The sequence below is a fragment of the Lutra lutra genome, chromosome 14 (genome assembly GCF_902655055.1).
Source record: "Lutra lutra chromosome 14, mLutLut1.2, whole genome shotgun sequence".
NCBI classification, from domain to species: domain Eukaryota; kingdom Metazoa; phylum Chordata; class Mammalia; order Carnivora; family Mustelidae; genus Lutra; species Lutra lutra.
The window spans coordinates 23162018-23189760 of record NC_062291.1 but is presented as its reverse complement, the minus strand read 5'-3'; the positions used below and the strand labels follow the sequence as shown (position 1 = coordinate 23189760).

The 27743-nt window shown below is 40.9% G+C and overlaps 1 protein-coding gene across 4 annotated transcripts in view; it reads left to right on the top strand.

Annotated features, from left to right (window-relative positions):
• ANK3 (ankyrin 3) overlaps positions 1-27743 on the top strand; it is a 675546-nt gene that overhangs the window by 610894 nt on the left and 36909 nt on the right. For 3 of the 4 annotated variants that reach the window (XM_047703616.1, XM_047703615.1, XM_047703617.1), the window contains 7 exons: positions 8580-8791; positions 10014-10221; positions 11262-11358; positions 12036-12264; positions 12902-13027; positions 13793-13915; positions 15435-15516. In XM_047703616.1, the coding sequence (XP_047559572.1) occupies positions 8580-8791; positions 10014-10221; positions 11262-11358; positions 12036-12264; positions 12902-13027; positions 13793-13915; positions 15435-15516 (1077 nt within the window). Of the gene's footprint in view, positions 1-8579; positions 8792-10013; positions 10222-11261; positions 11359-12035; positions 12265-12901; positions 13028-13792; positions 13916-14348; positions 14376-15434; positions 15517-19627; positions 27449-27743 lie in introns of all 4 variants that reach the window. The other variant, XM_047703614.1, reaches the window with a different exon arrangement.

Below are 27743 nucleotides of genomic sequence, written 5' to 3'. Positions count from 1 at the left end.
AGGAGGACTGGGTGGCAGGGAAAGGGCAAATAATTAGAAATTCGCTTAAAAATACTTTTAAGAAAAAAAAATACTTTTAAGAAATAGGATTGTCAGAAATTATATAGATTGCTAAAACTGGAGGGGAAAACACATAGATACATCATTGTTTCTAGACATGCTTCATCATTAACACTCAATACATTGTACAAATCTGAGTAATGAAGATGTTGCATCTTCTTGCATAGTTAAAGATGTAAAATAATGCTGATCCAGGCAGACATAAAGCAGATGCCAGAACCGAATAGAATATAAGTTAAGTTACTAAGATTGTAGGGGCGCCTGGGTGGCTCAGTCAGTTGAGCGTCTGGCTCTTGGTTTCAGCTCAGGTCATGCATGATTTCAGGGTCCTGGGATTGAGCCCCATACGTGCAGCGCTAGGGATTCTCTTTCTCCTTCTTCTGGTCCTTCCCTGGCTCTCTGTCTCCTTCTCTAATAAATACATTAAATCTTTTTAAAAAATTATTCAAATTATAGATGTGCATGAGACCTCTCTGTACTCTTTGCAACTTTCCATGACTCTATAATTATTTCAAAATAAAAGTTGATCAAAATTGAAAAGATTTCTATTATGTTTACATTAAGGAAGAAGGGTCAGTTGTACCACTTGGTTTTGGGCTTTTTTTCCTGCAACATCTTGGACAGGCTTCTTACAAAATTTGCATATTCAGATGAAGCTGAACTTGAATTCCATGGAAGTGAATGTCCGCAATTTTCTGAAATATTTGAGTGACAATATTATAAGTGCTCCTCTTCCACATATTCGATAGCCAGTGTTGAATGATACAGACTTGTTTTTTATTTCCTTCATTTCCCCCAATTAATTTATAAATTCTTATACTTAATTTTCTGTAATTGGTGAAATTTTCTTTTGAAAAATGGAATGAAATTAAAATGATATCAAGATTTATATGCTGTAGAAATACAGAGTTACTGTAACATGTTTTTTTAATTTTTATATATTTATATACTGTAGAAATACACAGATAAGGTAATATGGGGGTTTGTTTTGTTTTAATCCAACCTTAGATCTGCCACAGAGTGGTTTTCTGGTTCTTCTCTACTCCAGAACTGTGTGACCTTGGAAAGAATATGTAACCTAAATTATTATGTGAATAGGATTGTGCTAGTGGTTTTCTATGATTTATCTACCCCAGAGGAAACTTTTCTTGTCCTCAGCTTAGAGATAAGAAACATAAGCTTTAAAGGTCAGGAACTTGTCCAAAGTTCCAAGCTCACTGGTTGAGGGTTGGATCTGAACCCAAGGCACCTGTCTCTACTGACTTCCACAGACCTAGACTGACTAGCTCGCCCTTTTAAATTCTAACATTCTAGGACTCCATTTTTCCTCACTCCCTTATCAAATACTCCTCTTTAGAGGAGCAAGCTGCACAGAATATTCACCTAACTAGAAACTGAACTGTAGGGCACCTGGGTGGCTCAGTGAGTTAAAGCTTCTGCCGTCCACTCCCAGAGTCATGGGATCGAGCCCTGCATTGGGCTCTCTGCTGAGCGGGGAGCCTGCTTCCCTTCCCTTCTCTCTGCCCACCTCTCTGCCTGTTTGTGATCTCTGTCAAATAAATAAATAAAATCTTAAAAAAAAAAAAAAAGAGAGAGAAATCGAACAGTCGGTATAGAAATCATCCTTTGTGAAGACTTAAGGTTGTATTCCTTCTTTAGGCTATTCACACTCAAACCTGACCTTCACACTCACAAACAGCCTTCAGAAAACAAATTTGGTATAAGAAAAAGAACCATGGTCCCATTTGAGCAAGTTATTCAGACATTTAATCACGTGCAGGTAAGGTGAGGCAAAGCTGATCAAGGATGATCATTTGAAAGATTAACTCATTTAGTGGGAACATATTTCTGTCCTTTTATTTATGCTTCATTGTATTATGATCTCCATAACCATTTATATTTGCAAAGCATTTTTTTTATTCTTATTGCTCTGTTGCAAAATCTCAGTTACAGAGAGAGCTGCTCCACTTTTTGCCTATAAAGAAACCAAATGAGTTACAAGGTGCTTAAGAAATTTATCATTAATCAGTGAGTTAAGGAAACTATAGGACATTAGCTTCCATTTCTTGCACAGCAGAAAATGCCACTATAATCAGGGCTTTCTGCTTATAGAGTGGGCTAGTAAGAAGCCATGTCACCTTCTAGACCAGGATATCTGTGTATCTGTCCATTACTCATCCACTTATCAGCCACCACCCCTGTGCTAGCTGGTCTGCAAAGACACTGTGTTATATAGTGGGTGAAGTTCATGTCTGTGTGACTTCACCCCTTCTCCCCAACCCTCTTCCTGGACCTAGCTTCTAAGCTCTAAAGCAGACAGGTCACTTTGGGCAAGTCACTTCCTTTCTTGGAACTTTAGACATCCTCTTTACCAACTGCTATGTGGGCGAAATAGTAACTCACCTGCCACAAAGTAGACATTCAGTAAGTGTAAATTTTAACATTCCGCCTGACCAAAACTACCTGTTTCAGATGTACCTCTTTCTTTTCTCTTTAATCTTATTTTCTTGTGAAAACAGTAGCAGATTAAACAGAAGGGGATTCAGGGTCTTTTTGTAGTCTATGGCATTATCAATTACCCCAGGTAAGAAGCTCTCTATTTTTATGTCATTTTCTTCTTTAATTCTATAGCTACCAAAGGGTATAGAAAAATTTTTTTAAAAAGCAAAGCCATTTAAAACTAATGGATATTATTGCCCCATAAGCTTTTCTTCTCACAGTGAACCATCCTTGAGATGTTTTTCATAGGACCCTCTTGTCATGTTTTTAATAATTTGGGTTCTGAGTTTTTAAGGACAGATACTGGTGAGAGTCTACTAAGACTTCACCTCCTGCATGTATCAAGTCAGAAAGTCTCCTGAATTGAGTGCGAAAAGTAGCTTTCCAGGTGCCCTCCTCCCCTACCCTTGCCTACCAAGTCAGAATCTCCACAAGAGAAGGCTGGGAATCTGTGCCTTTAATAGATATCGCTGGTGTTGCTCATAATCTAGCCAGTTTGGGCACACACAAACTGGGTTCCCTTTGGGGATGAATGGGACACAGGTATCACATTTGTAGAATATTTTTTTGGGTTTATCTAAGTCAAGAGTGGGAGCAAAGCAAAGATCCTTGGTAATACATTCCTGCTTTCTGACGTAAGTAATAAACCATTTTAAAATCTGAATACAAATAAATTCAGTCCTGGAAAGAATATTGGCATTGTTCATTTTTATATTATCAGACTTTATCACTGTTTGCCTGGAAGTCTGACTTTTCTGACATACCTTTGTAGTTTGCAACATAGAACTTCCAGAAGAGTTTTATATTCTTCTAAGTTTTTGACACCCTTTGAGTAAACATCCATTAAGTCAACAGTACTTTCTCTTATAAATACATGGATGTAATAATATTTACTGTGAATTAAAAAGTAGGAAAACAAGAGTCACTTTCTACATACAATTAAAAAAAAAACTATTAAAAGAGCAAACAGTAACCGGTCTCTACAACTACATATATTTTAAACCAAGATTTAAAGAATTATGTGGTTCTTTGGTACAAAAAGTGTGAGTCTCATTGATTCCCACTGAGGTCTTTGTTTAGTGGATACTAGTTGAATACCTACAATGTACCAGGCCTCAATCAATCAGACATCAGTTAATTTAGTGTAATTTAACTGGTCACTTCACATTTTCTGAAAAGAAAATCTGATTTTAATATACATTAATAGTTTATCAAAATTATAAATAGAATAAAAATCCTCGTGATAAGGTGGTCATGATGGAGGATGTGGCCGGGGGTCAGGGTTTCCCAGTAGCTGAGTGTAAAGAGCTTTCATCCCTCCTGCAGGCTCCCCTAGTCAGCTGGGTTGTTAGTTACCTGAAACACACAGCTAAGATCATTTCATGACTCTGTTTCAGTTTCCTTTTTTTAAAGCGAGAAATAGAGAAAAAATTGCTTGAGTTGAATCTATAAAGTGTTAATACTCTGCTATATCATTTATTATATTTATGTACATCATACTATTAAATACTATTAGTATTCTTAGTATTAGTATTCTTAGTATTCTTACCCATGTAGTAATACACAAGTATACAGTCATTATAATTTTCCTCTTCTTTCCCCTTCCCCGAAATTTTGTATGAATTGTATGAATTTGTACAGAGACATGTAAAGATGGGATTAGTTGATTGTGATCACATTTTTTTTTTTGCAACCTTTCCATTTAATATGGGCTGGAGATTTACATATTAAAATGTACGCTTCTACCCCATTCTTTTTGATACTGCACAGTATTCCATAGTATGAATATATCATTTATTTACCCTTTCTCCTGTACGAAACCAGTAAGATCTTGTGATAGGTCTTCAGGTCGCAAGAACTCCATAGTAATCTTACTGCCTGGTTTTCCCTTCGTGCTCTTGCCTTGCACGTTTCCCTGCTGTCTCCATCATTGTCTTACTTACGCAGCTTTCCCCGTGCATAATAGCCCAGCCTTCCACTCTAGTTGTTAAAGAGATTATGCTTCTTATAAACCAATACTTTTTTGTAATTTTTACATTTGTATTGACTTCTATTCTCAGAAAAAAGTTAAAAATAAGTACACATAGAAACAGAATGTAACCTTGTTGAGGGAAGGTATTTCTCCATTTCATCAGGCAGAGGCCTGGGAATCTGAGTAGAAGGCGGCGATGTGTGTATCCCACTGTTTAAAGAATGGTGCTGAGGGATTCCAATGTCCGAAATTCACACAATAGTTGCTTCTTTGGACTGAGGCTTATCTTTAAAATACCCGTTAATAAAATACCTGTTAAAAGGGGCTCCTGGGTGGGTCATTTAAGCGTCGGACTCTTGGTTTCGGCTCAGGTCGTGATCTCATGGGTTGTGGGATTGAGCCCCGTGTGGAGCTCCAAGTCTCCTTGAGATTCTCTCCCTCTCCCATCTGCTCATGAGCTTGCTCTCTCTTAAATAAATAAATAAATCTTTAAAAAAAAAAAAAACTGTTGAAAGACATCATTGAAGATCAATAATTATGTAAATTTTAATGGTGACAGAGAAATTGCTAGAAGGTTTAAAATAGAGTGGGTACAACACAGAGTGTCCCAGAACCACTGGAAAATCCTAAAAGACATTAGAAGTCAAGTGTGGAGTTAGAACCCCAAGCTTCTCCACTTCCCACTCAATCTGCTGTCTCTGAGATGGACATGCTCACTTTATATTTGCAGTGTTTTTAATGCTTTATCAAAGGCAACAGAGCAGAGGTGTGGCCTGGGTGCCCCCATGACACAAAGGGGCCACTCTTCACAGTCCTTAGCTATTAGAGTTTCCAGGGGCGATACAGCTGTCTCCCCCTTAACTCTGCACAATTGTACATACAACACTCACACACATGCGCGCGCGCGCACACATACACACACACACATACAGCTAAGAAGGATGTATTGCTCCAAGTTCCTCAGAAGGTGCCTCCCTGCCCCTGGTAGGTGCAGACTGATGTTGAGGAAATATCATATTCACAGGATACGTGGCTTGTTACACACAGAGTCAGGAAATTTGTCTTGTTTGAAGGATGTAATTTTGCAGCAGCATCTTCCTAAACTGCTTGCACTCTGTGGAGTCTGAAACTATTTCTAAAGGAGAAGATAATCATAAGTTTGAGGCTGAGGTAAAAAAACAAAAACGTCTGCTTAGCTGAGGCTGATGGGTTACACAGCAACTGAAACAAATGATCAGAACTCTCTCGGTTCTGGTAGTGAATTATGCAGTGTGAATTATGAACTCTGGGAACTCAGACTTTTTAAAATAAGACAAACCATGGGGAGGGAAATACATCTGCTCTGTATGGAAAACTTTGATTTTGTCAATTGCTGAATAGGTGAAAACGTCCGTAGAATATTTTCCTGAGCAAATCTTTGTTTCCTTCTTGTCTTTCTATAGTAACCTTTTTTTTTTTAATTATTTGCCTTTGTTTTATTTTCTTTCACTAAGAACACAACATTTGGTTTTGGACGGAGCAGAGGAGAAGCAGATGGTCATGAAACAAAATGGGCCAAATTCTAGTTTCATTCCATTATGGGAGGAACCCTGTTTCTCCCATTTGCCAATTAATTTGGTGTTTCCACCTCAGAGTTTGATGGTTAATCTATAAAATGAGAAAATGTCACTGATCCATCTATCTAACCATCCACCTTACCTTTTTATAAATTGCTAGTTCGGAATAAGCCGTGATCTCAGTCCTATGATGAAGGAGGCAAACATGTTCATACTTAAAAAACGGTAGGACGTATACTGTATGTTTCAGAGGTTTGAGGAGAGGGGGCTGTTATGAGTAACAACCAAAACAAAACCAACATCCCTCTCTGAAATGTGGGAATTTTCCCTTAATTTTGTAACAAATCCACCCCAACTATGTAAACTCACCTCCCTTTTGCCTATCCCTCTCAAGTGGCCCGTTGCTAATGGGCTTAGAATTCTGCAAATTTCTCTTGTACAAATATACAAATGTGCAGATTACATTTTTTCCCTGAAAAGGATCAGACTATGCATTTCGCTCTGCATCTTCTTCTCTCCTCACTTTATATGCTTTATACCCATCAGTCACTACCAGCCTGGCTCCCTCCTTCCCTCACATTTTTCACCTATTATTACCTCTTCAGAGACGTGTTTCCCGGTCATCATGTTAAAATAACTTCTCCCTCCCTCACCTCCATGATGTCCCCATATAACTAACTGTCTTATCATAATACTTCCAGTTCTGCCTTACAAATTTATTTTTCCAAAAATACCCTTGGCTGGTCTCAAATATGTATGTCGTATCTTGTTTAAGTCAGAACTTCCATGCAAATTATCAAGTTTGATCTTTTTAATTTATATTTTTCTGACCAGTTTTCAGTTTTTGTGAATCTCCCATTTACAGTATTTTGCCATTTTCTGTTGGCTCATCTGTCATCTCTGATAACTCAGGAGCCGCCATGGGGATTGAGCCTTTTGATCCATTATGTGTTGAATGTGGCTGTTATCTTTTCTCATTTCCCTTTTGTCTTTCAAGCTATTTTTGCCATGGAAAACTTTACGTATTTATAGTCAAAACGACCTTTTAGGCTTCTGAGTTTCCAGTTTTGAATACAAAAATTTCTCCTAACCATGGCTGAAACATTCTCTTGATTGTTTTATGGTAACACTTTAATTTTTTTAAGTAGTTAAGTCTCTTATCCAGTGGGAATTTATATTTATATATACTAAGATATCGTGATTTAGCTCTGTTCTGCAAATAGATTTTCATTTGTGTCAATGCCATCTTAAATAAGACCTCTTTCCTCCACTGATTTGAAGTTTAAATATATGACTTTGATTTTAAAATATTCATTTTAAATACATAATATATAATATATAGAAATAGATATATATGGACTTACATATATACCATGTATGTGTGTCTATATATAAAAATTTAAATCTATTTCTTGCTCTGTTCTTATCCCTCTGATTATTTGTCTAATCTTATATATATATTTCTTAAATTTTTATATGTCTGTCCATATAACTTTTATTATGATACTTCTAGATAAGTTTTTAAATCTTTCAAGATAAACTGTCCCTCACAAAGCTGTTTTTCCCAAATACTCTTGGCTAGTCTCAAATGGCTATTATTTCATATGATTTTAGAAACCATTTTTTTCAGTTAAACTGACCAGCATTATAAAATCTGGCTTTTGGAAGAGGACCCATCAGGCTGCACTGTAGGGGATGAGTTGGAGTAAGGAGAGGCGAGTGGCAGGGAGATGGTTAGGAGGTGACTCAGTGATCCAGGCAAGGCAAAGAGGGCTCAGACGGGGACTGGCAAGAGAACAAGCCATTGCCACGTGGAATCAGCTGGACGTCCACCTTTCGATGTGAAGTATCCGGGAAAGTGAGTCGAACTATTAGACAGGAGAACTAGACAAACTAAGTCCGTTACCAGAGTTAGGACAAAGGGGAAGAAGTAAGTTTGGAAGTGGACAGAAGGAAAGACGTGTCCATTTGTGGATAGGTTGGGTTTGATGCATGAGGGTTATCGGTGGGTAGACAGAGATTGGAGATGATGATATTAATCATTTGGGCAATATCTTAAAGAGGCTTTCAAATAAAGTTCTAGAGCCTTTTAGACATCCTTAAGTTCTTACTTTCTTGTGAGGCCCTGCCTTTTTCTCACTCCTGCTTTGGCCGTTTGAGGGTATATTATTGTAAGTCATCACAGAAGGAGGTCTCTCTTCTTAAAGAGTAGAGAGCTCTGTTCATAGGAGGTAAAATTTCAGTTTTTGAAGACGTTCCTTCCTCTTCAGTAGAAGCACTTTTCTACAATACTATATATGAATAGCTTTTATAGTATCTTTACAAATCTTTATATTATTTTTAAAGTCACTGTCACTTTCTCTCCATCCTTGAAACTCCGCTGAGACTACTGGATATGTCGTTTTTAGCTATCAACATTACACATCAGTTTATCTTAAGGTCTCTTAAGATAGGCTTACTCTCATGGCTTTTTCATTCATTTGTCTTTTCAGAACTTGACAGCCCAGAAGAGCTAGGGAAGAAACGGATCTGCAGGATTATCACAAAGGACTTCCCCCAGTATTTTGCCGTGGTTTCGAGGATTAAGCAGGAAAGCAACCAGATTGGTCCCGAAGGCGGAATTCTGAGCAGTACCACTGTGCCCCTCGTCCAGGCTTCTTTCCCAGAGGGGGCTTTAACAAAAAGGATTCGAGTGGGCCTCCAGGTAACGTGCGTGAAATGTTGTGTGAGAGCGTGTGAGTATTTGCTCCACTCAGAAAACAGTTGTTGTAACTCATCCTGATGGTATTGCTTATCAAAGCCCTGGGCCATTTGGGGATTCATTAACCTATTTCGAAATGAAAAGCGTTAAGTATAAAGTAAGCTTGGTGGCTTATTCAATAAAGGTACGTATTTTAGGGGTTTTCTTTTAAAAGTATCACTTGGTTCTGATGAAAGATTGTTCTGTTAACCATACATTATTGGTATTTGGAGTGACAGGAGCTCCAAAGAGCAAATACACCATTAAAGAAACAAACCACATTTGACTTGGTTTATAAGAAAGACGCCATTTCATAAAAATCAGTAATAAGGAAACTTGAAAGCTTTCAGATTTTGATGGAAGTACATCATGAATACTGGGTTTTATCCAAACCCAGTTGGAACTTGTTTGGGTTTGAAAAGCTAACTAAACGTCCTGGCAAGAGTCGTCTTTCTTACATTTATTTGTTTCAGTTAAACCTACTGAAAAAAGAAAATAATAAGGAAAGTAATTTAATTTGTGTCAATTAATATAGTAATTAATAGCTTTGACTGAGGTTCTTCTTGTGAGGTTTTTTTAGAGTGAAGTACTGTAAGCGCTGGGAAGGTTTTCAGTTCCTACTCGGAGCTAAGGAGATGGCCTTATAGTTCAGTGCCGGGAAGTTCCCTTCAGCTATCTCCCAAATTGAGTATCTTGCCAAATAACAAGCCAAAAGGAAGACGTTAGGTTTGGTCATCTCGAACTGAAATCTCAAATGCGCTTTTGTTACTTACCTCTCAAGGCACCCAATTCTTACCTGGGCACAAATCTCCTCTGTGATGTTTTTACTGGATATCCCGCAGACGTTTAAGATACACTAGACTCAGTATTTGCTGATCTTTATTTGGATTCGCTCAAAAGACTTCTCCGTTGTGAGACTTAACTGCCTCTCTGTCACACAAGCTCGTGTCGTCCATATTCTGTTAGGGAAATACACTGACCGGTTTCTGCTACAGCATGAGGTTGTTTGGGTTCTTTTTTTACGCCCTCCTGAAGTAGTGAGGAAGGATGAAGAAGAAAGACATTTTTTTTTTTTTTGAAGGGGGAATCTGTTCTTATTTTTTTTTTTTTCCTCCTCACTTAAAAAGTCAATTTCCCAATGAGAGAAAATGTTAACTTCCACCTAAGGTCCTTTCTCTGTCTTTAGGCCCAGCCTGTTCCTGATGAAATTGTGAAAAAGATCCTTGGAAACAAAGCAACATTTAGCCCAATCGTCACTGTGGAACCAAGAAGAAGGAAATTCCATAAGCCTATCACAATGACCATTCCGGTGCCCCCGCCCTCCGGTGAAGGCGTAGCCAATGGGTACAAGGGGGACACCACACCTAACCTGCGTCTGCTCTGTAGCATCACAGGTGGGGTCCCCTTGTCCCAGCACCTGCTGCTGAGGCTAGCAACTTGCAGTGATTCTGTACGGAGACGTAAAGCCTTTGAAGCCTCCGTGCCAACTTTATGAGACTTGGGGGAAAATAAATAAATAAATAAATACAGCATTTGACTTGTCCATCACCTCATCTGCATTATCCCTGTACCTTCCTTTAAGATGCTGAGATCATGACTCAGTAGTAGTATTAATAATAGTGCTCTTTTGAGGTTATTGAAATAATACGGAATCTACTAGAGCATCTGGGTCATTTCTCGGGGACCTAGGGAGAGGTGGTGGACCTTGTTAACACCCTTTAGTCTAAAGGAAGTTGGACAGACTTTGGAGAAGACAAGCCCCACAGAGCACCAGGTGCAGGGCAGAGCAGAGGACGTGGTTCTCACCACTCAGTTCCCGAGTTTAACCAATAGATCAAATCTGCAGGGACAGGAGAACACATTTTGTGATGAGCACCTGAAAGAGAGCTTAGTTCATTTGGTTAACTTAATACAATTTTTAACAGAAAGTCCTAAATTAAGATTGTTTTTCTTTGTTTTGTTTTTATGAGTAGTTTTAATGGCTGATTCCTCTTTTTACCCTGGAAAGTTAAATGATTTAGGCAGTACAAAATCCGCTGCTGCTTAGCTTTCTTGATAGTTCTTGTCTTTTTAAAAAAAAAAAAAAAAAAGGAAAGAATTACATTGTCTTTCTGAACAATAGTTCTTTGCACTTATAAATTGCACTTACAAAATGCACTTGATAGCCTGTGATTGTCCATTTAGACCATCCGTTAATAGCCAGACAAACTGAAAAGTAATTTTTTAAAACTATGACGTCTTACAAGGAGATCACCATAAGGCAGTAAAAGCACAAAGGGAGAGTAGAGAGGAAGACCAACCTTAGAGCCTGCCATTGATTGAATGTGCTGAAGTTTGCAAGTTCACGGCAGTGCCGGAAGAACAGGACGATAATGCAGATTTTATCAGGAGCCCCTCCCATGATGAAGTCAACATATCTGCTCTGTTCTCCCAGGGGGCACCTCACCTGCTCAGTGGGAAGACATCACAGGAACAACTCCCCTGACCTTCATAAAGGATTGTGTCTCTTTTACAACCAATGTTTCAGCCAGGTATGGGAATAAAGGATTCCAAAAAGCACTAAGGAATTCATTTTACTACCTTTTGGAAAGTGAAAGTTTTTGTGCTCAATACTAGTATGATTATTTTTTTTTTTTAAATTTCGATGACAAAATTGGGCCTAACTCAGAAATTTAAAATTGACTGCCGTAAGTCATCTTATCCAGTTTTCACAAGGGACTATACGGTACGGGGCTAGACTTGCTTCTTCTAGTTCTTAGCAGTTTGTAAAAACCAATTTCTGTTGATTGTTATGGAAATCTGGACTCAAGTATTAAAGGAGGACGGCAACTTGCTTTTAACTGTTATGCTTTCAAGGAAAAATGACCGATAGAATTTCCATTTCATAAAATTCTTGCTCCGTCCAGTATAAAGTAAGACATTAAACTCCGAAGCAGGAGTAGAAAGGAAGGGTGGGGGAACAGAATCTTAAGGGAAGGAAAAGAGAGAGAGAAAAGAACCCTTAGCTTTTCCTTAGAAAATTATAACAAGTAATAAATGTACACCTTCTGTAAACAGAGTAAACACCTTTGTTGTTTCTTTAAATGAACAAGTTAATGTTTTGGTGTAGTTCCCTTATATGCCCCAATATTTTAATGGTGAATTTTCTTTAAGATTTGGCTTTTAAATCACCTCATTGTCACCCCCGTTTTGTTTTTGTTTTTCTCAGATTTTGGCTCGCAGACTGCCATCAAGTTTTAGAAACCGTGGGGTTAGCCACACAATTGTACAGAGAATTAATATGTGTTCCATATATGGCCAAGTTCGTTGTTTTTGCCAAAATGAATGACCCCGTAGAATCCTGCCTGCGCTGTTTCTGCATGACGGATGACAAAGTGGACAAAACTTTAGAGCAGCAGGAGAATTTTGAGGAAGTTGCCAGAAGCAAAGATATTGAGGTACCTTGTTTACACAAGTCCATTCCATTACATCGCCCAGATCTGGGGTTTTATTTTGAGGTCATAACGGCACTCACCAGAAATACCAAGCCCATTCTTGATCTCAGGTTTTGATTCAAAAATCTGATATAGATTTATTCTCAAATTATTTTACGTGTCTTTGAGGTTATCTTGGTAACAGTGTAGTACTAAGGAATCCACATGATGGTCTACACTTCTCTGTGGTGACTTGAGTTCTCTTATTTTTATGGTCACTGTCTTTTACACATTACTATGATTTTCCTTTTTTAAACCCAGTGAAAGTATCTGAGTAAAAAAACAAACAAAAAACCCTTTCAAAGTCTGTATGAAGAAGTGATGTCAGCACTTTCTCAAAGATGTCTAAAGTTGCTAGAATAGAACTGAATGTGTAATTCTGTCTTGTACATGTGCATGCTTTGGTTTCCAATCACAGTAGTTGAGTTGTGAGCCAACAGAGTTATTTTTGTGGCAAATAACACCATAGAAGTAGTGTCCTAATAAGGAGACAAATGTGACATAGAAATATATCAGTCTTCTAATATTATGTGACTTAAAAATCTCAAAATTCTTTCAACTTAATTTAACATTAAATTATGTATTCCTTTTATTCTAAAAGGTTCTGGAAGGAAAACCTATTTATGTTGACTGTTATGGAAATCTGGCCCCACTTACCAAAGGAGGACAGCAACTCGTTTTTAACTTCTATGCTTTCAAAGAAAATAGACTGCCATTTTCCATCAAGGTAAATCATCAACAGAGACTCTGAATTTTGAAAAAGAAATAAATGCTCTTTGAGAATAAAAACAGAAGAATCTAGTGATTTATTCGGTTTGAAATATCCCACCAAATTTGAATTCAGAGGAACAAGGTCAGATTTTGTCCCGCGTGTCTTTTTGAGCCAGGAAAGCTTTATAATTAGTAACAAAGAGTCTTTACCTTTTAAACATCTCAATGATCATTTATGTTCAAGCAGATGTTTGTAAGACCAGACAATCTAGAATAGTAAAATGCATCATATCCGGTTAATGCCCAGTAATGAAATAATGGATGAAATCCAAACTCAGTATTTAAGTTCCGTCTTCATTTCTGATGGAGCCCAAGGACATTCTGGAGATACCTTCCCCCTCCTCAGAGAACAGAAGGACATGGGACAACGGTTTACTGTGTTGGTTATTTGCTGTTATTATCGTTGCTAAAACCAAGGCCTTGAGGAAAACAAATTATTGGACAGGAAGCAAATGCATATAACCCAGACTGTGCAGCAGAATGCCAGGGAAACAGCGGGCATAGCCGTCCTGGGTCTGATCTCGGAGTTGGGCATTCTAAATCCCGCTGAGTGGTCACACGTGACCACCGCCGTTGATCTGTAATGGTTACCGCCATCTTTTCCCTTTACTTTGCCCGCCTCTTGAAGGGCTCTGTCAGATAAACCTGTTTAACTCTTGTACAGACGGGAGTCCTCAGAAAAGTCTTTTTCTATAACTGCCAACCACCTAAATTCTTCTAGGTTAGAGACACCAGCCAAGAGCCCTGTGGTCGTCTATCTTTTCTGAAAGAACCAAAGACAACTAAAGGACTGCCTCAAACAGCTGTCTGCAACTTAAATATCACTCTGCCAGCTCATAAAAAGGTATCTTTTAATACCGGTTTATTGTAAGTCTCTTCCCCTGGTCTTGGAGAAGTGGGCCCTCGGTATGCAATTAAGGAATGCTTTGTCACATGACTAAAGTTCTTGAAGCTCGAGTTTAATTAGTCTCTGTGTGTAGATTGAGTCTTGTTACTGTGGTGTCAGATTCTTACGGTCTGTACGGTGGAGTCCTCTGTGTATCGCTCCTGCTCCTGCCGCTAGCTCGTAGATTCTTGATTTCGAATAACGTCACACGATAATTTGCCGTGGATGTACAGTTCTTGATATTTTGTGTTGGCTTCATTTGATTTGCTTTGCTTTCTTGATTCAGCTTGCATTTGTGCTCCCTACTCAGTCCTTTTCATATCCTGATATTCTTTTCCCTGCTGTCCATTATAATATTCCTTGTCTCTGCAATGCATCTTGGAACCAAAAGGAGACAGAGTCAGATCAAGATGATGAGGTAATATGAACACTTCTGCTTTTACTCTCTCAGAGATAGAAATTAAATCTGTATAAAAGAAGTTGCAGAGGGCTGAAGTGTGGGAACCGTATGCTATTTTTCCAGATCTTAGCGTAAGTGAGCTGAAGGGTATACAGTTTTCGTGAAGAATGGTTTGCTCTTCCGCCACATGTACGAGAATACTTGAGGGCATTAAGGAAGATAATCTGGCTAATGATTTAAAAAGAGGAACTAACATTCTTCCAACATTTTTTAAATGTAGTAGCGTGGCATATATAAATACACATTCGTTCGTATTTTTGCCTAGTATCCACTTTGTGTAACATTTAAGTCAAGATACTGAGTAACAGGAAACTTTTAGTGTATAAATTAAGTTGTTCTATTTACTAGAAAATATGTGTCCCATGGCTACTGATAAATATTTGGTATTCTATTTAAAGAAAATTATCCTGGCCATTTTTAAGGGTGTAGTGGTTCCATTTGGTTTTGAATGAATTTTTTCCTTGCAAAGGCATCTCCTGCTATTTCCCCAAGCTATAGGATAATTGGATTCTTAAAACTCCCACCTCAGTATTAATAAATAGAATCCTTATTTCTAACAAAACCATTAATCTTTTTTTAACCTCACCTATACTCTATGCCTTTCAACATGTAGAAACAACAGCAGTAACCGGAACGAGACCCCTTGTGCCCCTTTTCCTTGAATGTACTCACATAGAGTGACTGTACATCGTGATATATGTGCTTTCAATACCAATAGATTTGGGGAGATTTACTGCTCAGCATCAGAAGTCTCTGTAACGCTCGTCTTGTATTTGTAGTCCCCTGTAGTCTGCTGTGTTGATGCTCTTACCTTTGCCAAGTGATGGTAATTTGGTTGAGACATCGGGGTGGGGTTGTAGACCCACAATAGGAAATGAACATTTTCATGAGGAAAATCCATCAGAAGAAAAATAAAGATAAACGAGGTATCCACATGCCATCCTACAAAATGTTTCAAAACTGTGAAAATGCCCCAAGGAAGTTGGACAGAGTCTCTTTTCCCTTCCTCCTTTCCAGGCTGAGAAAGCAGATCGACGACAGAGCTTCGCGTCTTTAGCTTTACGTAAGCGCTACAGCTACTTGACTGAGCCCGGAATGAGTGAGTTTCCTAACATGTTCTACTAATCTACGTGGGTTTTTATAAGAAGAGGCATTTTTTCTGTACAAACTGAATTTGGGATCTGAATTTGGGGGTCTGAATTTGGGGGTCATTTGAAAACCCAGTGACGAAAGAAAAATTGCCTGCAGGAAAATTTTATCATGAAATCTAAGTGATTTTTTTTTTTGTACATAGTTCAAAATATGAATAGAAACTCCCTTAGCTCATAAGTTCAAAATGTTTTTTTTAAAGCACTATCTCTTTTTTAAATTAGAAACATCTATTTGTTACTTGTCTTTAAAAATCTTGGTTTCCCTTGTTTGTTAACTAGGAGATAACGGGCCAATATTGATTCAGATCTAAATATTGCTTCAGGTTCTCTAAAGGGAAATATTCATTTTTATATATGTGGGATGGTAGAATGAATGATAAAGTAACTTTGATTGTCATCTCATTTTTCTTAATATAGGTAGATCATTAGATCTTAGTCCTGATTCTCCTTCTTCCCAGTTTGCAAGAATTAGATTTTCCTACCGTCTTGAGGTAGCACTTCTATACTGATTCCTTATTTCCTCCTTCCTCTCACCCCAACCCCTCCCCCACTGCCCTTTATTAAACACCAGTTCCAAGGCTAGTCTTCACTAGACTGGCTAAGCCCTTTTCTCCTCTCAGTGATTGTTTTGGTTCATTGTTAACTGGCTTGCAAGTATCAAGGTATAAATCCACTCAGTCATACTCATTCATCTGTCTCCCTCTCCACCTCATCCTTTCCTGTTCCCTCAGCCCTCCAGCGAATCCCTCCCCCAACAGGAGCTAAGAATGCTGAGAGCAGCACCGTGTTTGATCCATCAGAAGAGGATTTTTACAAAAATTATTGTTAAGTTAGCAAACAATTTCTAGCTACTTTTCATTACTTACCATTAACTTGCGTTCAGGAGAGATTGGAAATTTACCAGTAAGAGCCACAAGTTTGGTTTTTCCCACCTTTCCTGAATTCTTGTTTTGGTGGGCCAAGATAGCACATTAAATGTGCAGCAGGAACACTTCGTTTAGAGGTCTTAGTATAATCTTCTGAGTCTAACTCCTTGACTACTAGGGAAACTTTTATATTCAGACACAAAATGGAGAGCATAAGAGAAATGAAATGCTACCACACTCATGAATGTTCTTCCGGATCTCAGTTTTTGCCTCTAGCATAAATGTCTAAATCCTTCCAAAACCACAAAGGCTAAGTTTAACCCCTATTATCACAAAGCAGGGACAGTATATGTGTATAACTAAGTGGTTTTTTCAATACGACTACATTTGCTGGGTAGAAGTTTTCTTGGGAATACTATTTTGCCTCAGAGCTAAGGCTCTCAGAGTAGCTGGTTGGGACTCCTAGGCAATGTCCTTAAGATTTGAACAATCTCCATGACCAGCTCCTTTAGGTCCAAGGCACCTCTGGGCAGGTGAGCTCCCATATGATTCTGGTCCCTAAGATATCTGGGGGAGATATATGAGTTTAAGGTGAGGTCTACACTAAGTCAACTGAATTTTTCCCACTTGTGGAAGTATTGCTATTTTTTAGTTAGTTTCAGTTAAAGTATAATACGTGGCTTGTCTTCCTTGACTTTTGATAGAAGGAAGAGGGTCCTTTTCTCTGTTTTATGAAAGGGAGCATAATGGTGGTAAACAGAGAATGGAAAGAACTAAGATGGGACTGTAAGGAAACTAAGGAAATGCTATGGCCCCTTAATTGGTGTTAGAACTCCAAATGATGCAGATATTCCCTCAGTACCCTGCCCTTTCAAACCATACCGCCCCCCCAAATAAAGAGTCTGGTGTAGTTCAGGACCGACATCCAGAACCTCCCAGAAATTTTCTTTGTTATAAAGGGCATCCCAGAGTATGTATCATTAAAGCATAAAATGTGTAACTGATCAGTAAATTGGCAGCTTCATGAGAAGTATAAAACCATACATGTGGTTTAGAGGACTTCTTTGCTTAATGGAGCCAGCCTTCAGTGGTAAAGGCGAGATGCTGTGCCAGGTTCTGTTAGTTATAAAAATAAATTCTCATGAGACATTGAACTGAGCCCAAGTCACTGAATTGAAGGAATCTCCAAACCTTCCATTTGCACTGTGTGTTTCCAAAAGAGTTAAGCAATATAATATTGAGAATTATGACTAGGAGGGGGTAACGAGCGGGTGAGTTTTTCCTCAGTTCTTCCACATTTCTTTAGAATAATATGTAAGCTTAGAAGAGGACATGTTCTGAATGTCTGAATTTAAATGTACACTAGGAATGACAATCTTCACCCTTGTGGGAGTAGCTGCTAATCCAAGGACTGGATTATAGCACTGGCCCAGGCACGGCATGAAGAGGAGCATAAAAGATGAAGCAGATTCTCATTTCCTCTTCGCGTGTCACTATTATTCTGCACCAGTGCTTTCTGGGAGCGAAACTGTACTCAACTTTGACATAGACCGCTAGCCCTTGGCAGGCATTCCAAATCTCTGTGACCAACTCGGTTTGTTTGCTAGAGCTGTAGAAGTAGAGAGGACCAAGTGCGTGCTTGCTCTCCCCTGGCGAGTGTGCTTACCTCATTTGTGTGTTTCTCGTCCCATTGCCAGATGAATGCTGGTATTAAATCCATCTTTCCCAGTGGGAGGTCTGCCTCATGGTTGCTCCGGTGTTTGGGGTATCTATGAGTCCCATGAACATTCTGGAAAGGCACCAGAATTCATACCTTTGCCATGGATAAAAATGTATACAGATATATGCCGTATCCCACTGCAGATACTTAAATGTGGGGTGCTAAAAATATGACTGCTTTTTTAGATTTTTCCCATGATACCTTTTGAGAATTAAAAGTAATTCTGAAAATTGTGGAAAAAAAAAATCCAAAATGAACTATGTGCTTTTATCCATAATGAAGAGAACTCCAGATGTGGACACATTTAGTTGCAGATATGTTTTAAATAGGCAGTATTAAATATTTTCCTAAAGTCTCAAAAGGTACCAAGATTTTGCATCTCATGGAAAAAGTGTACTCTTCTTTCTAAATGCTCTTGTGGAAATATTTTTAAAGTTTATATATTGTGCATAATATGGCATAAAAATTGTATTACTTCATTGGCTTGTTTGCCATGATATATTGCGCATGATAAAATGTTTTCAGTTGCTTTGCTTGCTTATGGTAACCATGACCCCTATTTTCTGCTTTTTTTTCCCTTTGTGTGTATGTACACATGCATTTTTAAATCACTTCATATTCCATTTTCTTTTTTCCTCACCAAAAGGAATATGCTGCATGGAAACAATAAATGCAAACATTCCTTTTCTTTGTTTTTTTTTTTTTTTGTTTTTTTCTTTTAAACTTCTGACTCAGAAAATTTCTTGCTCTTATTGGCTTTTTATGGGTGTGAAGCATAACCGAATTGTGCATGGAAGGTACAGATTTAAAATACAGTGGCTTCACAGTTTGCACATCAGTTGCCTGTCACCTAAAAGTTAACTTGGATTCTGCATGAAATAGGCTTGAGTAGTTTTCTAAAAAAGAGTTCTAGATATTTAATGTATAGTGACACATCGATACGGTTCTAAGTAGATGCAATCAGTATCACCGAAAGGTTCGAGCAGAGGGAACGTTAGACATCGCTAAAATGAAAGTTATACGGTTGCACAAAACAAACTTGTACCTATACAGGCAAAGCAGAGTGGCTGCTGATAATTTCAAAACCAGCACATAAGAAAGTCAATAGGAAGTAAGGGAACGGTTTTCCATTGTGGTTATTTTTCTCATCATTAATTCTTTCCTCATGTTTTCTGTTTCTCATTGTTGGCCTCTTTGGTTGCGATGTGCTTTTTCTGTCTTTCATTTCACATTGCTCTGTTTTTTCTTTGTTTGTTTGTTTATTTTTAACTTTGGATTAGTTATGTCTGTGGAATTTTTTTTTCCTCTTTTACTTTAATTGTTCCTTTTTGCCTCTTCCATTCTAAATCATGCAAACAATTGTACTTGCTTTTGTAATATTTCAAAGTTTACTGACCAATTTTTTTCTCTGGTCTCTCTGTTTCTCAACCATTTTTGTTGATTTTTGTGTTTGATTTCATTTTAAAATTTAAGAAACAGTTGAACGGAGTGCAGGAGCAACAAGATCCCTCCCCACCACTTACTCATACAAGCCATTCTTTTCTACAAGACCATACCAGTCCTGGACAACAGCTCCGGTTACAGTGCCTGGGCCAGCCAAGTCAGGCTTCACTTCCTTATCAAGCTCTTCCTCTAACACGCCATCAGCTTCTCCGTTAAAATCAATATGGTCTGTTTCGACTCCTTCTCCAATCAAATCCACGTTAGGCGCATCAACTACATCTTCAGTTAAATCCATTAGTGATGTGGCATCTCCAATTAGATCCTTTCGGACAATGTCTTCACCGATAAAAACAGTGGTGTCACAATCTCCATACAATATCCAAGTTTCCTCTGGTAACCTCATTAGAGCTCCCACAGTTCCAGAGGCCTCGCCTTTAAAAGGGCTGGCATCCAGTTCTACGTTTTCCTCCCGCACCTCTCCAGTGACTACAGCAGGGTCTCTTCTGGAGAGGTCGTCCATTACTATGACACCCCCTGCCTCCCCCAAGTCAAACATTAATATGTATTCCTCAAGTTTGCCATTTAAGTCAATTATTACATCAGCAGCACCGCTAATATCTTCGCCTCTAAAGTCAGTGGTGTCTCCAGCTAAATCAGCAGTTGATGTCATTTCATCGGCGAAGGTCACGATGGCCTCTTCTCTCTCATCACCTGTGAAACAGATGCCCGGACACGCAGAGGTAGCATTGGTCAACGGCTCTATTTCCCCTCTCAAGTATCCGTCATCGTCAACGTTAATTAACGGATGCAAAGCCACTGCCACGTTACAGGAAAAAATTTCTACAGCTACAAACTCTGTGAGCTCTGTGGTTAATGCAGCCACTGACACAGTTGAGAAAGTGTTTTCTACCACAACAGCAATGCCATTTTCCCCACTCAGGTCATACATTTCTTCGACACCGTCAGCTTTTCAGTCTCTAAGAACTCCTTCCGCAAGTGCACTCTATACATCCCTTGGGTCGTCGATATCTGCAACTACCTCATCTGTAACTTCATCGATAATAACAGTGCCAGTATACTCTGTAGTCAATGTTTTGCCGGAACCAGCATTAAAGAAACTTCCAGACTCTAGTTCACTTACAAAATCAGCAGCAGCCTTGCTGTCCCCCATTAAAACATTGACTACGGAGACACGTCCTCAGCCCCATTTCAATCGAACTTCATCTCCAGTTAAGTCATCTTTGTTCCTTGCACCCTCTGCCCTTAAGCTGTCTACACCATCCTCTTTATCTTCCAGTCAGGAAATATTAAAAGACGTGGCTGAAATGAAAGAAGACCTCATGCGGATGACTGCGATCCTACAAACAGACGTGCCTGAGGAGAAGCCATTCCAACCCGAGCTCCCCAAAGAAGGGAGAATCGACGATGAAGAACCTTTCAAAATCGTTGAGAAAGTAAAGGAAGACTTAGTGAAAGTGAGCGAAATCCTTAAGAAAGATGTGTGTGTAGATAACAAAGGACCGCCCAAATCGCCAAAGAGTGACAAAGGACTCTCTCCCGAAGACGACTGGATAGAGTTTAGTTCAGAAGAAATAAGGGAGGCAAGGCAGCAAGCCGCAGCGAGCCATTCTCCATCTCTGCCGGAGAGAGTACAAGTGAAAGCAAAAGCGGCCTCCGAGAAGGATTATAACTTGACCAAAGTTATTGATTACTTAACAAACGATATTGGGAGTAGTTCATTGACAAATTTAAAGTACAAGTTTGAGGATGCAAAGAAGGATGGCGAAGAGCGACAGAAAAGGATCTTGAAGCCAGCGATCGCTTTGCAGGAACACAAACTCAAAATGCCGCCAGCCTCCATGAGGCCCTCCACCTCTGAGAAAGAGTTGTGTAAAATGGCCGACTCCTTTTTCGGAACAGATACCATTTTAGAGTCTCCGGATGACTTTTCTCAACACGACCAGGACAAAAGCCCCTTGTCTGACAGTGGCTTTGAGACAAGAAGTGAGAAAACGCCTTCAGCCCCACAGAGCGCTGAGAGCACTGGTCCTAAGCCACTCTTTCACGAAGTCCCCATCCCTCCTGTCATCACAGAAACAAGAACTGAAGTGGTGCACGTTATCAGGAGCTATGAGCCCTCAGCGGGAGATGCTCCCCCGGGCCCACCGGAGGAGCCCGTGTCACCGAAACCGTCGCCTACTTTTACGGAACTGGAACCAAAGCCCACCACCTCTAGTATTAAGGAAAAAGTTAAGGCGTTCCAAATGAAAGCCAATGGTGACGACGATGACCACAGCCGAGTTTTGAGCAAAGGCATGCGTGTTAAAGAAGAGACCCACATAACCACAACCACCCGAATGGTCTATCATTCCCCACCAGGCAGCGAAGGTGCCTCCGAAAGAATTGAGGAAACCATGTCAGTCCACGACATCATGAAGGCCTTTCAGTCCGGGCGGGACCCTTCCAAAGAACTGGCAGGTCTGTTTGAGCATAAGTCGGCCGTGCCTCCAGACGTTCACAAGTCTGCGGCTGAAACCCCAGCCCAGCATGCAGAGAAGGACAACCAAATGAAACCCAAACTGGAGCGTATAATAGAAGTCCACATCGAAAAAGGTAACCAAGCTGAGCCCACTGAAGTCATTATTAGAGAAACCAAAAAGCATCCAGAGAAGGAAATGTATGTATATCAGAAAGACTTATCCCGGGGAGATATTAACCTAAAAGATTTTCTGCCAGAAAAACACGATGCTTTTCCTTGTCCAGAGGAGCAGGGTCAGCAAGAAGAAGAAGAGCTTACTGCCGAAGAGTCATTGCCTTCTTATCTGGAGTCTTCCAGAGTGAACACTCCTGTGTCCCAAGAAGAAGATAGTCGCCCTAGTTCTGCTCAACTCATATCTGATGACTCTTATAAAACGTTGAAGCTTTTGAGTCAACACTCCATAGAATACCATGACGATGAGTTGTCAGAACTAAGAGGGGAGTCTTACAGGTTTGCTGAGAAAATGCTTCTGTCAGAAAAGCTAGATGTGTCTCATTCTGATACCGAGGAATCGGTTACAGACCATGCAGGACCCCCTAGCTCAGAGTTACAGGGGTCTGATAAGCGGTCCAGAGAAAAAGTAGTCACTGCCCCCAAAAAAGAAATCCTCTCCAAAATCTATAAAGATGTGTCTGAAAATGGTGTAGGTAAAGTGTCTAAAGATGAGCATTTTGATAAAGTGACAGTGTTGCACTATTCTGGCGATGTTAGTAGTCCAAAACATGCCATGTGGATGCGCTTTACTGAGGACAGATTAGACAGAGGTAGAGAGAAGTTGATATATGAAGATAGGGTGGACAGGACTGTGAAGGAAGCTGAAGAAAAACTGACTGAAGTGTCACAGTTTTTTCGTGACAAAACCGAAAAGCTAAACGATGAACTGCAGTCCCCAGAGAAAAAGCCACGCCCTCGAAATGGCAAAGAGTACTCTTCTCAGAGCTCTCCGGGGAGCAGCCCCGAGAAGGTCCTGCTGACAGAACTGTTGGCATCCAGTGACGAGTGGGTTAAGGCAAGGCAGCATGGCCATGACGGACAAGGCGTCCCCACAGCCGATGAGCAGAAAGCATCCAGTCCGCCCAGCAGCCCGGAGAAGAAGGTTCTGTCCCCACAGCCCGACGACAGCAAGCCCACAGAGGAGACCCAAGAGAGCGTTTCACAGAGCAAGGCACCAGAAGGGCCCCAGTCTGGGTTTCAGCTCAAACAATCCAAGCTCAGTTCCATTAGATTAAAATTTGAACAAGGCGCACAGGCAAAAAGCAAGGACGTGTCTCAAGAAGACAGAAAGCCAGAGGGCCAGTCGAGAATCCCCATTAAAAAAATCCAGGAGAGCAAGCTGCCCGTCTACCAAGTGTTTGCTAGAGAAAAGCAGCTGAAGGCCGTAGACCTCTCAGACGAAAGCGGATCCGTGCAGAACGATCTGATGGTACTCAAGGCTACAGACGAGCACACGCAGAGCGGCGAGCTTGTCGTAAATGATTCTGGCTCCGAGGATGTGAAAACACAGAGGACTGAAATGTCAAGTAAAGCCATGCCTGACTATTTTTCTGAGCAACAGGCTAAAGACTTGGCATGTCATGTGACCTCAGATGTAGCAACTAAGGGACCATGGGACAAAAAGGTCTTTAGAACATGGGAAAGTTCTGGAGCCACTAACAATAAGTCTCAGAAAGAAAAACTCTCGCATGTACTTGTTCACGATGTAAGAGAGAATCACGTTGGTCACCCTGACAGTAAGATTGTTGATCAGAGGAATGAGTTTATGTCTGTGACTGAGAGAGAACACAAGTTGTTAACGAATGGCTCTCTCTCAGAAATTAAGGAAATGACTGTAAAATCTCCCTCCAAAAAGGTCTTATATAGGGAATATGTTGTGAAAGAAGGGGGACGGCCGGGTGGGCCTCTGGAACAAGCTCCGAGGAGGAGTGAGAGCTCAGCCGTGTCGCACATCCCGGTCAGAGCTGCGGAGGGAAGGAGGATGCTGTCATCTGATATCCCCGATGGCTTTTGCGAGCAGTCGACGTTCCCCCAACATGAACTATCGCAAAAGTTGCCCCGGTCCAGTATGAGTAAAGAGACGGTTGAGGCACAGCAGTTTAATTCTATAGAAGACGAAAAAGTTACCTATTCAGAAATCAGCAAGGTTTCCAAACGTCAGAGTTACGTAGGCTTATGCCCTCCTCTCGATGAAACCGAAACCTCTCCCACCAAATCTCCTGATTCCTTAGAGTTTAGCCCAGGAAAGGAATCTCCCCCTAGTGATGTGTTCGACCACAGTCCCCTTGACGGATTGGAAAGAGTTTCTCCACTAGCCCAGACAGAGGGAGGGAAAGACATAAAAACTTTACCAGTGTATGTCAGTTTTGTGCAGGTGGGGAAGCAATATGAAAAGGAGATACAACAAGGAAGTATAAAAAAGATCATAAGTCAGGAGTGTAAGACAGTACAAGAGACCAGGGGGACCTTTTATACAACTAGGCAGCAAAAGCAGCCTCCTTCTCCCCAAGGTAGTCCAGAAGACGACACTCTAGAGCAAGTTTCCTTTCTAGACAGCTCTGGGAAAAGCCCTTTAACCCCAGAAACGCCCAGTTCAGAGGAAGTGAGTTACGAATTTACGTCTAAGACGCCAGACTCGCTCATAGCTTACATACCAGGCAAACCCAGCCCAATTCCCGAGGTTTCTGAGGAGTCTGAGGAGGAGGAGCAGGCCAAATCAGCCTCCTTAAAGCAGACTACGGTGGAGGAAGTAACCGTTGACCGCGAAACGCCTACCGATGTCAGCAAAGACTCTAACCAAAGACCCAAAAGCAATCGAGTTGCCTATATTGAATTTCCCCCTCCTCCACCACTGGATGCAGACCAGATGGAGCCGGATAAGAAACCTCATTATCTCCCCGAAAGAGAGGCGGACATGATTGAAGTCAGTCTGCGGGATGAGCATGACAAGTACCAGCTGGCTGAACCGGTCATCCGAGTGCAGCCGCCCTCGCCAGTTCCCCCGGGGGCCGACGTCAGTGATTCGAGCGATGACGAGTCCATCTATCAGCCCATCCCCGTTAAGAAATACACCTTCAAATTAAAGGAAGTGGACGACGAACAAAAGGAAATAACAAAATCCAAAGCTCCTGCTGACAAGCCTTCCAGCCAGAAGGAACTGGAAATGAATGGATCTGGAAAAGATCACGAGTTTGGCCTTGGCCTCGATTCACCTCAGAACGAAACCACCCAGAATGGGAACAATGACCAGTCTGTCACGGAGTGTTCCATCGCCACCACAGCCGAGTTTTCTCATGACACCGATGCCACAGAGATCGACTCTCTGGATGGCTACGACCTGCAAGATGAAGACGATGGCTTGACGGAGAGTGATTCGAAACTCCCAAGTCAAACCATGGAAATTAAGAAAGATGTCTGGAACACGGAGGGCATTCTGAAGCCGGCTGATCGCTCCTTTAGCCAAAGTAAACTTGAAGTTATCGAGGAGGAAGGAAGGATGGGACCCGACGAAGACAAGCCACCTTCTAAAAGTTCCTCATCTGAAAAGACTCCTGATAAGACTGAGCAGAAATCAGGGGCCCAGTTCTTCACCCTAGAAGGCAGACATCCTGACAGATCAGTGTTTCCTGATACTTACTTCAGTTACAAAGTAGATGAAGAATTTGCCACTCCTTTCAAAACAGTAGCTACCAAAGGTCTAGATTTTGATCCTTGGTCTAATAACCGAGGGGATGATGAAGTTTTTGACGGTAAATCACGGGAAGATGAAACTAAGCCCTTTGGTCTGGCTGTGGAAGACCGCTCTCCAGCAACAACCCCTGATACAACGCCCGCCCGAACGCCAACTGACGAAAGTACCCCAACTAGTGAGCCTAACCCCTTCCCATTTCACGAAGGGAAAATGTTTGAGATGACTCGCAGTGGTGCAATTGACATGAGCAAGAGGGATTTTGTTGAAGAGAGGCTCCAATTTTTCCAGATTGGTGAGCATACTTCTGAAGGGAAGTCAGGGGACCAGGGGGAAGGGGATAAAAGTATGGTCACTGCCACACCACAGCCACAGTCAGGGGACACCACTGTAGAAACCAATCTAGAGAGAAATGTAGAGGCACCTCCAGTCGAACCCAACCCCAGCAGCCCGACCAGCGGAGAGTGTCAGGAAGGCGCAGCCAGTAGTGGCTCCCTGGAGAGATCGGCAGCAGCCACTGGCGCCTCTAAAGTTGACCCCAAGTTGCGCACGCCTATAAAAATGGGAATTTCTGCATCCACCATGACCATGAAGAAAGAAGGCTCTGGAGAAGTGACAGATAAGATAGAAGCTATGATGACCAGTTGTCAGGGACTAGAGAATGAAACTATCACAATGATTCCAAGTACAGCCAATAGCCACATGGGCACTAGGCCCCAGGAAAAACACGATTTCCAGAAAGATAACTTTAATAACAACAACAATTTGGATTCTTCCACTGTACAGACAGATAACATTACAAGTAATGTAGTTCTGACAGAACATTCTGCACCCACTTGTACCACAGAGAAAGCTAATCCAGTGAAAATCTCATCAGGAAAAAAGACAGGGGTACTGCAAGGACACTGTGTAAGAGATAATAAGCAGAAGGTTCTTGGAGAGCAGCAAAAGACCAAGGAACCGATAGGGATTAGGCGAAAATCCAAACTTCCCATAAAGGCCACCTCACCAAAAGATATCTGCCCACCAAGTCATATGCCAAACATGAAAGTGAGTAAAACGAAGCAGGTCAGTCAATCTGAGAAAACCAAAACCCTTATTGCTTCTTCATGTGTAGACGTAAAGTCCAGAATTCCAGTAAAAGACACACACAGGGATAACGCAGTTAGGAGAGCATGTGCCACACAAAAGCAAGGGCAGCCAGAGAAAGGCAAGGCCAAACAGCTTCCATCCAAGTTGCCAGTAAAGGTAAGACCCACCTGTGTCACCAGCACTACCAGAACCACCACCAGCACCACCACCAGCACCACCACCACCACCACCACCATAGTAAAAGTTAGGAAAAGTCAGCTTAAGGAAGTATGTAAACACTCCATTGAATATTTTAAGGGAATTAGTGGTGAGACCTTAAAGCTTGTGGACCGCCTCTCGGAAGAAGACAAAAAGATGCAGTCCGAGTTGTCCGATGAGGAAGACAGTACCTCAAGAAACACGTCGTTGTCCGAGACTTCCCGGGGTGGCCCGCCTTCAGTTACAACGAAGTCCGCTAGAGATAAGAAAACAGAGGCAGCACCTTTAAAATCAAAGAGTGAAAAGGCCGGCAGTGAGAGAAGGAGCAGTAGGAGGACTGGTGAGGACGAAGGCAGTCAGGTCTCTCGAGCACTCTTTGCTCACATCCTGGAGAACGAGCGTAGTTCGTAAACACTTTCCAACTTGTAGAGCCTAGTGCATGCACTGTCGTGATTGCCTGTGCAGTGACTTAACTGTAGTTTCTCATTCTGTCATTGTCATCTGTGTGTGCTGTCTCTACACTCTTCTCTCTCCCTTTTAACCAAATGACACAGTAGGCAGCTAGGGAAGCATGCTGAAGATATTGGTGTCATTCAAGATAAGCAGCTTTTTTTTTTTTCTTTTTTTAATGTACT